Genomic DNA, 13,255 nt, shown 5'->3' on the forward strand with positions numbered 1-13,255 from the left:
CTTTGTGAAGGCAGCACCTGTACACATCAGGAGCCCTGTCTGTGGGGACAGACTCTACTCGGCTTTGCATCTTGTTCGCACCGTTGACTGGCCATTTAACTTTGCATACGGCGAAGGGGGAATAAGAGTATCTATTTTATCGGTTGCTCTTTCACTCACTCATCCGTTTATTCATTCCTTCAGCAAATATTTATTGAGGACCTCCTACCTCCCAGACAACAGGAATCCAGAAGAGTCCAGAACAAAGTCCACGCCCTCATGGAGTTTATGTTCCAGAGCAGTTTACTTTGAGGCAGAATAAGATAATCCACCTAAACTGTTCACCACAGTGCCATTGACACCGTAAATACTCCAGAATTGTTAGCCATTATTATGGTAACAGTAAACTTTAAGCAGCAGTTTAAAAGTTGAAAAAAATAAAGATACATCTGTTACAGTAAAAAAGGAAAGAAAATATAGGGAGGTCAGGAAAGGGGAATACTTGCTAAAATCATTCATTAATCTGATATCAAGTAGATTCTCAGTGTGTCCTAATCATTGTCCTGTCCTGTTCGATGTGGCGGTACAAACTGAGAACATGTATACATGAAGCACCTACTTATGTGCACTGCCCGACACCACTCCACAGCTTCACAGCCCTCAGCACATGTCAGCATCCTCCTTAACTCTCGGGAGGCGCAGTGAGCCTGGCCACCAGTGGCTGTGAGCCCTCTGGGCATGGGCAGTCCCAGGTCCAGTTTCCTGAAGAGGGATCTCATTTACACCCATCTCTGAAAGCACCCTAGATCTGAACCATAGATCTCAAGATCAGATTGGTGGGTAAGATTGAGGTTTTGCATTGTTACTCTTTATTAGATTCACGTTTTTTTTTAAGTTACCATATTTTTACAATAATTTCCATTTATTATGTCGTTTTTGTAGCATCCTAATGTGAGGCAGGCTAGTTTGACAAGGTGCTGCTTATACAGGAGATTTACAGTTGATAAGTTATTTGACCTCACTAAATTTCAGCACAGCACAAAAACCCAAAGTATTTTGAGCTCGCGGTCTCTTGCATACCCACTAATCCCTGATATTGCTGTTGATTTTACAAAGGCTGTCCAACCTGCTCCCTGAGTGCTCCATAGGATGGTGGAGAATAGGACCAATAATCCCTCAGCCAAGCAGTGTCAAACCAGGCTATAAGTCTTGTAATTTTTTATTCCACATTGTCTTTTACTCCTGAGGATGAAGACAGAGAGCTAAAAAGTGCAATGTGCAATGATTTATTGCCTCCTTTCAGTATACACACCCAGGCGTTTAGAACTGTTTCTTGCTTCCATAGTCTACTCTTGCAGCCCCTGTCTTCCTCCCACAAACTCTATGTTAGATGAATGGTTGGACAAGGCAAACTTAAGATTCCTGGTATTTCTCCTCCTCCTTCTAATTCTTCCTCTCTCTGTCTTCCTCCTTTCTACCTTCTTTTTCTTTTTCCAAATTTTTTAAAAATTATTCTCTCTCCCACTTTTGCTTCCTAAAAGTTCACCTGGCTGGATGCTATTACAATGATACAGCTCCACTATGATTATGGGAGTGCCGGTGGTTTCAGGACAGTATACCCCACTGTCTAAATTATTGCAATCCTGTATGATTTGGAAACATACTACTTCCGTGCAGCTTTTCCAGGGTCCCCAAGAGTACCTGGTGGGTATTAGATCTGGTTTTCTGTATTACTCAATTAGTGTGTTACTCTAATTTCTAGTGTACTGTATTATATTTAGTAGAATACTATCTTTTTAAAAAGACTCTTTATTTATTTTGAGAGAGAGAGCACGCATGAGCCGGGGGAGGGACAGAAGAAGAGGGAGAGAGAGAATCTCCAGCAGGCTTTGCACTGAGCATGGAGCCCGATACGGGGCTCGATCTCACGACCCTGAGATCATGACCTGAGCCAAATTCAAGAGTTGGGCGCTAAACCAACTGAGCTACCCACATGCCCCAGTAGAATGCTATCTTAATACTTGGGAGAATTTAAATTTAAATAATTCCATGGGTAAAAAAACAAAGTAGCAACAGATAAATAGCAAACTGGCATTTCTCTTTTTGGTTCTCTTTTAGCTGGTATGTTTCATTTTTAAGCATATACTCTCTCCCCCGACCCCTCCATTCTAACCCCAACACAGAACTTGGGCTATCTGGTGAGCTCCTATGATGAAAGCCTGTTTCATTGTTGTCTATGGTCACTATCTCCTGGCCATGACTCTCCCTCTGCCATTTTGGCTCTCCCTGAAAAGTGGGGGCAGGCCCAGCTGTCATAAATATGTCTTCCTTGTCATACCTTTTTCTCTTCTCTTATCAGCAAAGCCTCAACTATGTCTTTCTACATTATAAACCATGGAAAAGACAACTAAGGCAGAAATCATAGAAGGAATAACAAAATGACAGAAACACAGGGGGAGAAACAGCAAGAGGCTTTTCGTCAGGGTTGCCCTTAGGTAAGATTTATACAAGAGAATGTTTTCTCTACACTTAAGTGGCCTGAAAAGTTATAGAAAGATGATTCCCTAGTGACCTAATTCAAAGCCATTTAGTTGTTCCTGAAAAGTCCTCCACTACTGTCACCCCAAGGCATGTCTTCAGGGTTGTTTTTCAGAAGCGTGATGGATTTCTGGGGATCCGTGGGGTCTCTTTTATCTGATTAGTTGCTTAGGTGGGAATGCAGATTGTGGCTATAGGCTGGACAGGCTACAACAAGCTAAATTCATCCTGGGTTGATGAACGGTTAGGAAGGCCCAGGAAAATATTCCTGTGTGGAGTTAGGCCCTGTAAGAAAGCACCACCTTGTGAGGAGACTTTCTTGCCCCAACCAGACTGTCCTTTGAACCAGTGCAGCCTGTAAATGCTCTGTAAGCAAGAGAGCATCTTTTTTGTGATGCAGAAATTTGAATTTAGTTGCAAATGTTTGAATGTGAGCTCAAACAAGCTTCCAGTAATCTGACTGGAAAGGACTAGAGGGTACTAGTTCATGGGATATGTTCAGGGGTGCCTGACTTCTCTTGGTCAGAGGCCCACAGAAAAGAAAGCACTCTCTCCTCTCTCAAGGACAGCTGGAAGTTCAAATTCCAGGACTGTGCCCTCGCTGGTCCCTTCCTGGTTCTCACGGTGGCTCCAGACAGGTGTGTCAGACCCACAGGTGATCAAGGCAGCGGGCTTTTCCTTGCCACCTCTCAGCATGCTCTGCTCTGTGCCTGCAGGGGGGAAGGACGTGGCGTTTGCTGCCTCCTGGACCAAGGTCCTTCCGCTTCTCCCCAGATTGGTCTAAACTGTGGTAAGAGCTGGTAACAAAGCTCGCTTTTACCTGAGGCACGTACTGTGAGTTTTGGGGTACTCCACTGAGGTAGACAGGGCTGTTCTCTGTGACACTGTGGAGCTAGGAAATTTGCATTTAACCATACAACACCCAGGCCTGTGACCTTGGCCTCATCAGCGAGGACCTGGCTCTCATGAAGCACACTGTGGCTCAGGGCCCCAGTGTGTGTGAAGCAGGGTTACAGGAGTCACTGGCTCTGTTTTCAGGAGCCTCGTGCATTCACATATGCTACCCGAGCACGCGTAGTCTTTTGGCTGAAGTTCTTTTTAATCGTGTTGGCTTTAACTTATGCCGTTTGTTCTTGAAAATATTTTCAGTTTAGCATCCATCCATCTTTCCCTTCCGTATGTATATCTGCTTCTGGGATTTGAAGTGAGGTGCGATGTGGGCCAGAGTGCCTTTACGGATTGCACGATCTCCCTGCACAGTGCAGCAAAAGCACCCTCTCTAGCCAATCCCAGCTCTCGGGGGAGCTTCAGGAGGGAAGAATTTATGGTGAGAGAAGATTTATTATGGATTTTGTATCTGTAGTTTTGACATTAGTGACATTTGGTCATAGAATTGATTTAACTACTTCAAAGTAATTTTCCAGTCTAATTAGATTTTGTTAGCTAATTCATTAGTTTTTGTTGTTGTTGTTTTTGTTTTTTTTAAAAAAATCCAAATAATGTACAGGAAAATAATGGCCAAACCTGACTTATTATTAGAGCTGGTTTACATTTTACCTTTGGCAGCTCTAAGATTTCCCTGGGCTGTTTCTGGAGCCTAATTTATCGATGAGTTCCTGTGCCCTACCGCAAGAAGAAACATCTTCCCACCTAAAGAAATCAGGGGTTCCATCTACATTATTTTTGGAAGAGAGCCTGAGCAAAAATGTGAGGGAACCCCAAACTAAGATGATCTTTTTGTCAGAAGGTGGCAGACAGTAGCCAAAAGTGTGTTTAGAAATACGACTCTGCTTGCTGCAGTTATGGTTTGGTTTTTTTTTGTTCATTTGTTTGTTTGGTTGGTTTTAATGTACATTTAGGGAACACTGATCAAGACTCTTTTAAACTCTTGATAAAGCCACAGAATTCCATAGCCACCAGCAGGAAGCAGTGACTGCACTGCCATTACTCAAACTCTGGATGTGGTGCCATGGCAAGACATCGAACAGCCCAGCCTTCCTGTGATACAGAAGGGGCTCCCGGGCATCTGAGGAGTGAAGCACTGGGACAGTCAGTGGCAGTTGCTACTGCAAAAGCCATTGAGTTCTGGGACTGCTGGGAGCCACAGCCAGGGGCAAAGAAGGTCTTATGTTGCCAAGAGCAAACAGTTTCCAGGAATTGCCCCCCTCTGAGCTCCCTCTAGGAGCAGTAGACACTGTCAGAGAAGATTTAATTGCTTTGAGCTTCTTGCTTTCTTGATCTCCCACTGAGAGTCAGCCTTGAGGGAGAAGGATGTAAAGTCCTCCTGTTACATTGAACAACAACAAGAAAGAAAGAAAAAAGGACACTTTTCTCCTGAAAACTGGAGGAGATTGGCTATCAGAGCTAATTATATACAATTACTTAATCTCATGGACCTCTGATTCCTGGTCATTCTGGGTCAAAATTACAGAGACCCTGTATAACCCTCGAGTATATGGAATTTTGGGCCAGTGGAATTTTATGAAGGGAGGAAACCCTAAAGATAAATTAGTCCCGTGAATGCAGTAATGTATGAGGAAGTAATTTTGGAGCTGTGGCAGAGGCAAAAGCAGAATGGGCCAGACTAGACTAGTTTGCTTAGAGTTTCTGGATCTAATGGGAGACTTTCAGTTGCCCAAGTACACAAAACAAATACAGAAATGGAGACCAAAGCCTTTAATGCAAAACAGCAACAACAACAACACCACGTGCATGCCTACCACGCCTACCAAGTGTATACCCATTAAGCTCCTTATGCACAGAAAATTGGAAGTTATTCCTTGGAGATTGTTGCTCACCTGCTGCCCCACCTGAGTGCTATGGCTTCATTTTTCGTCTATAAACACTGGTTAGGCTGGTTGCTAGGTGTATTCATTGGGGAAACAGTAAACTGTTTATATGTGACCACTTAGATGGATACACGCGAATACCTCCTTTTGATCCATCAAACATATTGTGGAAAGACTCTATGTTGTAGTGGACTGATCCTGGATGCTGAGGGTGACAGGGACTCAGGTTAGAATCCCTGCTCTGCCACTCACATATGACTGAGCACGCTCTTTCCCATTGTAAATGAAAAGGATGATATAAAGCATCATTTTAAGTGTCAACTATATTATCAAATATAAAATTCTGCTTAATTTAGTCACCATTGAATTGTGGGTTTAAATTTGCTCATAACTCTAGGGGCGCCTGGGTGGCACAGCGGTTAAGCGTCTGCCTTCGGCTCAGGGCATGATCCCAGCGTTATGGGATCGAGCCCCACATCAGGCTCCTCTGCTATGAGCCTGCTTCTTCCTCTCCCACTCCCCCTGCTTGTGTTCCCTCTCTTGCTGGCTGTCTCTATCTCTGTCAAATAAATAAATAAAATCTTTAAAAAAAAAAAAAGTTTAAATTTGCTCATAACTCTAGCCATACTTTCTCTTCCCCATTGGAAAATACCAAGAACTTAGAGCACAACATGCATTCAGAATCTGTACCCCTCAAATCACATATTTAAAAAGAATCTCACAATTCGGTAACATTGTATCACCTGTCATAATAGTTAAGATAATCAGCATGTTCTATTCTAGTCATACAGCACAATGGAAAGCTCTAGGAGTCGATCAGTGGCTGCTGTGGGGTCCCCAGATTTGGTTTTCACTGAAGTTCATTGATAAATTTGGCACACTCTTTGCATATGGAAAAATAAATGAACTAATTTTGGAGTAACAAACAAGCACCACTGTCAGCTACATTTCCTACGGTGTTGCTCATTTGAGAATTAAGTGCTTCCTCTCGGTGAGTAGTGCTAGAGAGTGATGGGGAAATGGAATGAGAAAATGTGGCTCTTTGCTTTTTGGCTCTTGAAACTTGGGGACAAACTATAAGCTCCTTAGGAGCACTTGTTCTTTCCTCTCTTCTTTTGATATAGTTGCTTTCTCTTCTCCTTGACCTTATGTGGGTGTTGAAATTCAAATCGTATGAACAAATAGCAATCAAATTCCCATTATACGTATCGCATTTTAAGGGATGCAGACAATTTACAACACAGTTTCTGTCTCAAAAAGTTTATAGCCTTGTTTGGGGGAGATAAAACATACCCCATGGAAAGTTCATGATAGAAGATTTAAACAAGGATGCAAACAAATCACAAATGAATTGTTCTATAACATGGGCACTTAATTACTAAGGAATGCTATTAGCTCTAAGTACTAGATGCATTTGGAAAAGAGAAATCCATGAGCTTTTCAGTTAAAATTGAGGTACAGGTCAGGGGTAAAATGAATTCTATGAAAAGAATGTCGGTGGCGCAGTCAGTCTGGATGTCGGAAGTTGTACTGAGACTCAGGGATGGGGAAGACCAAGGACAACCGGAATGAGGCAAGTCCGGGAAAAAGTGAGATGAACAGAAACCCAGTGATCATCTTTGACATTCCGCTAAACTGGGGGGCAAAGGAGCAAGAAATAGGCATTCTTAGGCAAAGTCCATCTCTGCTCAAGCTTGAGGAAGATAGATGGAGGGCTGTGAAGGGCAGGAGAGGCAGCTGCCCAGCTGTCCTCAGAAGTTAGCTGAGGTGTTCTGAATGCTGTAGAAACATAGTGACCACAACAGAAACAGAGAATGTGTGTCCGCACGTATGCACGCATGTAAGCAGATGGGAGGTCTAAGAGCAGAGGGACTACAGAAAGACAGGAAACCAAGGAAAGATGCCTGACATTCCCCAGGAGAAGCTTAGGCACAGAAACTATTGGAACAAGTCCAAGATACTCCGGAGAAGGGTTTTTTCTAGAGTCAGTACCTATTTGTTAAATATGAATTTAAGCAACAAATATCATAATGGTTAGAATTTAATATATCCATCTACTGCAAGACTTTTAAAAGACTATGTTCAGCTCCATCACCCTTTTTTAATAAACTGAAAATAACTTCTCTCAAAATCATGCCAATAGAAGGCAATGATATGCTGAGCACACTTTGTTTTCAGAAAGAATTCAGATATAATGAGTGGAAAATTGCCTTAAAGAAAAGATTGAATGAAGTGACAAGTTAATTAAACCCAGCTACTGGTCCCATTTTATATTTGTCTTTCCAAACTGCATGAATTCTGACTTATATAGTCATGACAAAATATATATTCTGAATAATCCGTATCCCTTTTGAGGTAATTAATGGCTATTTATCAGACATGAAAACATTGCATGTCTCTTACTCATAATATTTGATCTTTAAGTTAGCATTAATATGCTACATTTAAAAATACCGGGAGAAACCTCAGCCACATATATAAAGCAGCTACTGAGATGAAAGGCATTCCACAAGGGGGCTTCTGATCTCAGAACCAGTTAACACAGCCATGAGTATTTTATGGGTTGCTACAGCACATTAGCCACAAACAATTTCCATCCTAGGAAGTACACTTAGTGCAGCTACTGGTGCATAATAAATATTTGATCCTAATTAGACCTAATGAATGAACCTTAATTCTGTATCCACTATGCTTTTGTAGGACACTGACCCATAAGTTAAAAAAAAAAAAAAAAGTTTTGGGGGTGTGGATACAGAACTAAAGCCATTATAACACCGCTAATATTTTTCATTTCTCTAAGTTATTTAATAATGATAGAGAATTGTCTGGAAGTCTCTTTTAAAAGATAGGTTATGGTATGAACACACACAAATTATCAAGAGAATTATAAAGTACATAAGGATTCAACAGGATATAGTCTGTAGTAAGAAAATCTTAAATTTCCTGTGTTTAATTTATTCTAATTCATCGAGGAGTTCAAGGTAAAATATGATTTCTAAAAATTTAATCTGACAAATTTTAATTGGAGTACTGATTTGGAATTTGACAGACTCAAGTCTGTTTTTAAAGATTATTTATAAAAATGCTCTTCTCAGATAAGGTAAAAAGAATAACAATTTCATTTAGCAGAATTAAGAAAAATTAATGTCTTGTGCATTCTTCACTTTTATTCCTTTAGAGAGAGAAAGAGAGAGACAGAGAGACAGCATGGGTGGGGGGGAGGGAAGGTAGAATCTTAAGCAGGCTCCACACCCAGTGCAGAGCCTAATGTGGGACTCAATCTCACAACCCCAAGATCATGACCTGAGCCAAAATCAAGAGTTGCACACTTAACCAACTGAGCCAGCCAGGCGCCCCTTCTGTACTTTCAACAGTATAACCTGTATCCTCTTAGAAGGCAAAAATATTTAGTCAGCATTGTCCATAAGACATATATGTAACTTAAGAAAGTTGAATTCTATCATGATTTCCAATTGTTTTAAAATCATAGCACCATTGGATCTGAGTTTCCTAAAACTATTCACCTATCTTTTAAAAAACTTACCCTTGAGAAATGTATCTTCATATATAATTACACAATCTATTAAGATACATTGACATATTACACATTAGAGTCATGTAGCTTTGTAGTTTTACCAGCTGTGTGAAGTTGGCCAATGTCTGCAACCTACAACCCTTAAATTCTAGTGGGCACAATACAAGGAAATTGTATACCAGTGCAGGTCAATGGGGTGTAGGGGTGAGAATTGGGGTGGTGGGGGGAGGCTTCTGTTCCAAGCAGTAATTTGGAAACAGACCTAGTCAGTCGCCATGGCTAGAGCACTTCCTTGGTCTTCTAAGTGATCAAGCTCCTTTCCCTTTGTGATTGACAGTCTTAGCATTCATGTCTAGTTTGTGGGAAAGATTTGATTAGTATCACCTGTATCTTTGTCTTAACATGGGGAAAAGTCACTGCCACCTGGAATGAGACTGTAGATTCCACTATCCTTGGACTATATCAGAATTATGCTCCCTTAAAGTATTTAAAGGGAAAGTCACAAGAAAATAATAGGCACCAGAAATATCACAGATGTGAGGAATCTGACATGTAAGACAGTTTCTTAGTTATAAAATATACAGCTTGAAATTTGGTATAAACATCAGATCCTGAATTATGCTAGCCACATTTTTAGTGGCAGACAATTAGCAAAGAGACAGGATAACAAAAACTGTCATAGAGCTTGGAAGTAGCAACAAGTTAAAAAAAACCCAGATTTGACTATCAAGCAGGGGCTAGAGCATCCAGTAACTCAGATCACAAGAGCTAAAGGTCTCATTTTGACCTTCTTACCATTCAACAAACATCACTGTAGAACACACCATCAATACCATTTGGGACTAAGAACAATCATATTCATTCTTTCAAGACCTTTCCTTCTAATTATATATAAAGAAGGCAATGGCTTCTCATTTCTCATATCTCATTTGGAGCAAAAATCTTTTGTTTGTTCATCTCATTTATTCTGATCTCCTACCCAGTCAGGCTGATTAAAAGAAAAAAATTAACTCTGAATGTTAGAAAACAGATCTAAAGTAAATATCAATGTATTATCTGATAATACACTGATTAAATGTAAAGCAAAAAACAAAAAAAAATTTTTAAGTCCCAGATTTTTAAAAATGTTATGTTTTAAAGCAACCATAAAATTAAGGCAGCTTGCTGTAAAACAAATGAAGACATCCAGGAATTTTAATGGTGTGCATATGATTTAGACCAGTGGTTGGTAGGAGTAAAATCAGCCGGACTCCTCACTTACAGTTTCTTGGAGAGAGGATGTTCCGAGAATATCAAATAGAAGATATGCCACAGAAGCTCTTCTCCTTCCAGCCCGTGATTGTTAATTTTTTTATGCTATCAAAAATCATGACTCACATTTTAACATCTATCTCTGTAAGATTTAAAGATTACTGTAAATCAAATTAAAAATTTCCCCTCAGTACAGTGTAATTATATAGTATAGTATAATTTTTCTGTTTACTTTAGATGGATTTTTAATCATGCTTTCCAAAAACCTAGGCAGTTGATTTCTGATAAAGAGACTATTCCACAAAGTTTATTGTTTTGTTCTAGGATCCTGGTTCCAGGTAGCTTATTCTCCAAAAAGAAATAATATCAATCAGTCCTCAAAATTAAAAAAAATATATATATTTGAAGCATCCAAATCTCAAGGTCTACTCATTGTTGAGTATGACCTGAACTCTGCAAAGCTTTAACTCTACATGATCAGCCTACAAAAATTTATCTGCTACGTGCACTTACAGGCAATAGAGGTTAACACCCAGGGCTGGATCCTGAAGAGGGTTTCCATTTCTCCACTTTTGGGAGGGTTTCCTCATTGAACTACACGGAAAACCAGAAGCTCATTGTTTAGGGAGCCTGATTTTCCACTAGAAAACTTTAAGATATTGTCAAGTTTAGGTCACTTCTCTGGACTTCAGTGGCTTCTCTTATGACATAAGATATTGAGTGTGTGCTAAGCCCCTTCAGGAAACATGACTTATAAAAAGAAGCATCCGATTATGTTGTCATGTCATGATTAGCTTCAGAAATGAGACAGGAAATTCATGTATGTGATGAAGGCGGGACAGGACAAAATATGCTTATTGCCTTTCAAATTCTGATTTCTGGGTAGGAAAACACACACCTAAACCTCATATCAAATTTTGGTTTTTAATTGTACATTATAACATTTAGAGATTTTTGGTAATGTTTCTTTTCTTCATTAACTTCATATTCAGGAGACTTCAGAAACTAATGCCTTTGTAAAATATTCCCAAGGTATGATAATACCGTTTGTCTTTAATGTCACTTGCTTTGTACCAACACCACAATTCTATTTTAACAGTTATTCTCAGTCCTAGGAATTTGAAACAGTGTATTAACTCCTTCGAAGTACCATAATCAAGACATAAAGGCACAACAGTCTAGTAGAGAGAAATCCATTTGGTATAGAATTGCTCCCTATTGTATAATATATCACAGAGACAAGTTAGTGTAGCTATTTCAAGTCCTTAAAACATCTGCCTTCCCTCCAGTTAGATCTATACAACTGGATGGTAAAGATCAGGGTTAGGTGTTTAAAAATGATGCCAAAATGGTAGCTCTCTTATTTTACTCTTATTATAGGAGTTATCTTTAAGCAGTTGCTTATACAAATTGGTTGGCCCACTGATGTGACTGAAAGTAATAAATGGAAACTGCTATAGACTATTAACGTAAAGGCTGGTGACCAGAATAAAGACTTCTATATTTGACGTATCTTGGGTTGTGTAGAGACTATTGTTCATAGTGTTGCTGACATCAAAACATGCAACTGTTCACACAATGAGTAAGAACAATGGTGCAGAAACTCCCAGGCCCTAAACAATAATTCACAAATTGCCAGTAAATCAGAATAATTTTGCTTGTGCTACACTTTGGTGTTTTTTTTTTTTAGTAAATACATTTATCAATACCCATTTTATATGGTTCAGTGAAATAATCCATATATATAAAAGCTTTTTTTTTTTTTTTAAATATCGCCATGGTCCGTGTAGACATTCAGCAATTGGAATCATCTCCAGGAAGCACTCAGAGTCATAGTGTTAGGTTTACAGACTTGAATATAAATATTTCATTAAACAGTAGTGCTTATGGGTTCAAGTGGTCCGGTGGCTTTGGAATATATGACCACTGGGTATATGGCATATAAATAATAATAAACAAAAATAATAATCAACCATCAACAAAAAGAAACCCTTCAGTTTTTCATGCATTGGACTTTCAGAATTCTACCACTCTACTGCAAGCAGCCAGTGAGTGATCCTTTTATAAAGTGCCTCTCTGAGCTCATCTCCAGTAATCTCCCCTCCTCTGCTGGCTTCCTCGCTATACCTCAAACAAGGATGCCAAGGCTGCCTTAGGCATTTGCAGGGGCAGTTCCTCCTGCCTAGAACACATCTCCCCCAGATAGCCATATGCATATGGCTGCCCTGCTCTGTCCTCAGCACATTCTCTAGATCCTCCTTACTTTGCTCTATGTTAAAAGCATTTTTACTGTCTCACCTACTATATAGTTTCTTATTCTCTTTATCTGCTATTATTTGTTTCTTCCCAAGGGAATGTAAGCTCTTTGGGGGCAGGAATTTTTACCGGTGTTTTACCAGTCAGTGTTCACTGATAAGTCCCAACCACTCAGAACAGAGCTTTCCTCTTACAGGTGCTCAGACTCTATCTGGCCGAGTGAATGACTGTGCTCCCTTGACAGGGATGGAGATGTCAGTGTTGTTCTAAGTTTAGAAATGAAGTGTGTCCTGTGGTATGCCAAAAGCCTGAGCAAAAGATAAGTTTCTTGCTTAAAGATATGAAGTAGGAGTGAAAACTATTTCTGCCCCATATAAGGAAGGCATCTTTCAACTAACCACCTCAGAGTTGATTGCTTTTTTTCTTACTAATTATCACCATACCACGCATTATTAGGTTCTGTTGTACTCTTTACGTAGACGAGGCTAGGGTACTCCATCTGATCTAGAAGCAGCAGAAGACTTGTGTGTGTGTGTGTGTGCGTGTGTGTGTTGGATGGGAAGAGCGATACCTTTTTCTAAGGGTTGAGCCACATGACTATGACAAGGTATCTTTAATGATGGTGAGTAGAGAAAACATAGTTACCACAATTCACAAAATCTCATTACTGGAGGATTAGAGTAGAGAAGACCTAAGGAATTTCTGAAACAGATGAATTGTTAAGGAGTATGGAAAGTGGAATAATTTGATAAGATTTAGCTGTACTTTGGATGAATGCTGTAAGGAGTTCTCCCCAATGATAAATATCCAAAGATAGATGGTGACACTTCAGAGAGTACATCAATACAATAAATCTGTAAGATTCCACAGTTACAATTCCATTAATTGCTTATATGCTCTTATGTTA

At 39.8% G+C, this 13,255-nt stretch overlaps 1 protein-coding gene across 2 annotated transcripts in view; it reads right to left on the reverse strand.

Annotated features, from left to right (window-relative positions):
* SORBS2 (sorbin and SH3 domain containing 2) overlaps positions 1–13,255 on the reverse strand; it is a 176,299-nt gene that overhangs the window by 146,379 nt on the left and 16,665 nt on the right. Inside the window, exon 1 of one of the 2 annotated variants that reach the window (XM_057303562.1) lies at positions 1–13,255. This exon is cut by the window's right edge and continues 16,665 nt beyond it. The exons of the other annotated variant lie outside the window; for it this stretch is intronic. Coding sequence (XP_057159545.1) covers positions 1–27 — 27 coding nt within the window. The 5' untranslated portion in view covers positions 28–13,255. 2 annotated transcript variants of the gene reach the window in all.

Source organism: Ursus arctos, unplaced genomic scaffold (assembly GCF_023065955.2).
Source record: "Ursus arctos isolate Adak ecotype North America unplaced genomic scaffold, UrsArc2.0 scaffold_27, whole genome shotgun sequence".
NCBI classification, from domain to species: Eukaryota; Metazoa; Chordata; class Mammalia; order Carnivora; family Ursidae; genus Ursus; species Ursus arctos.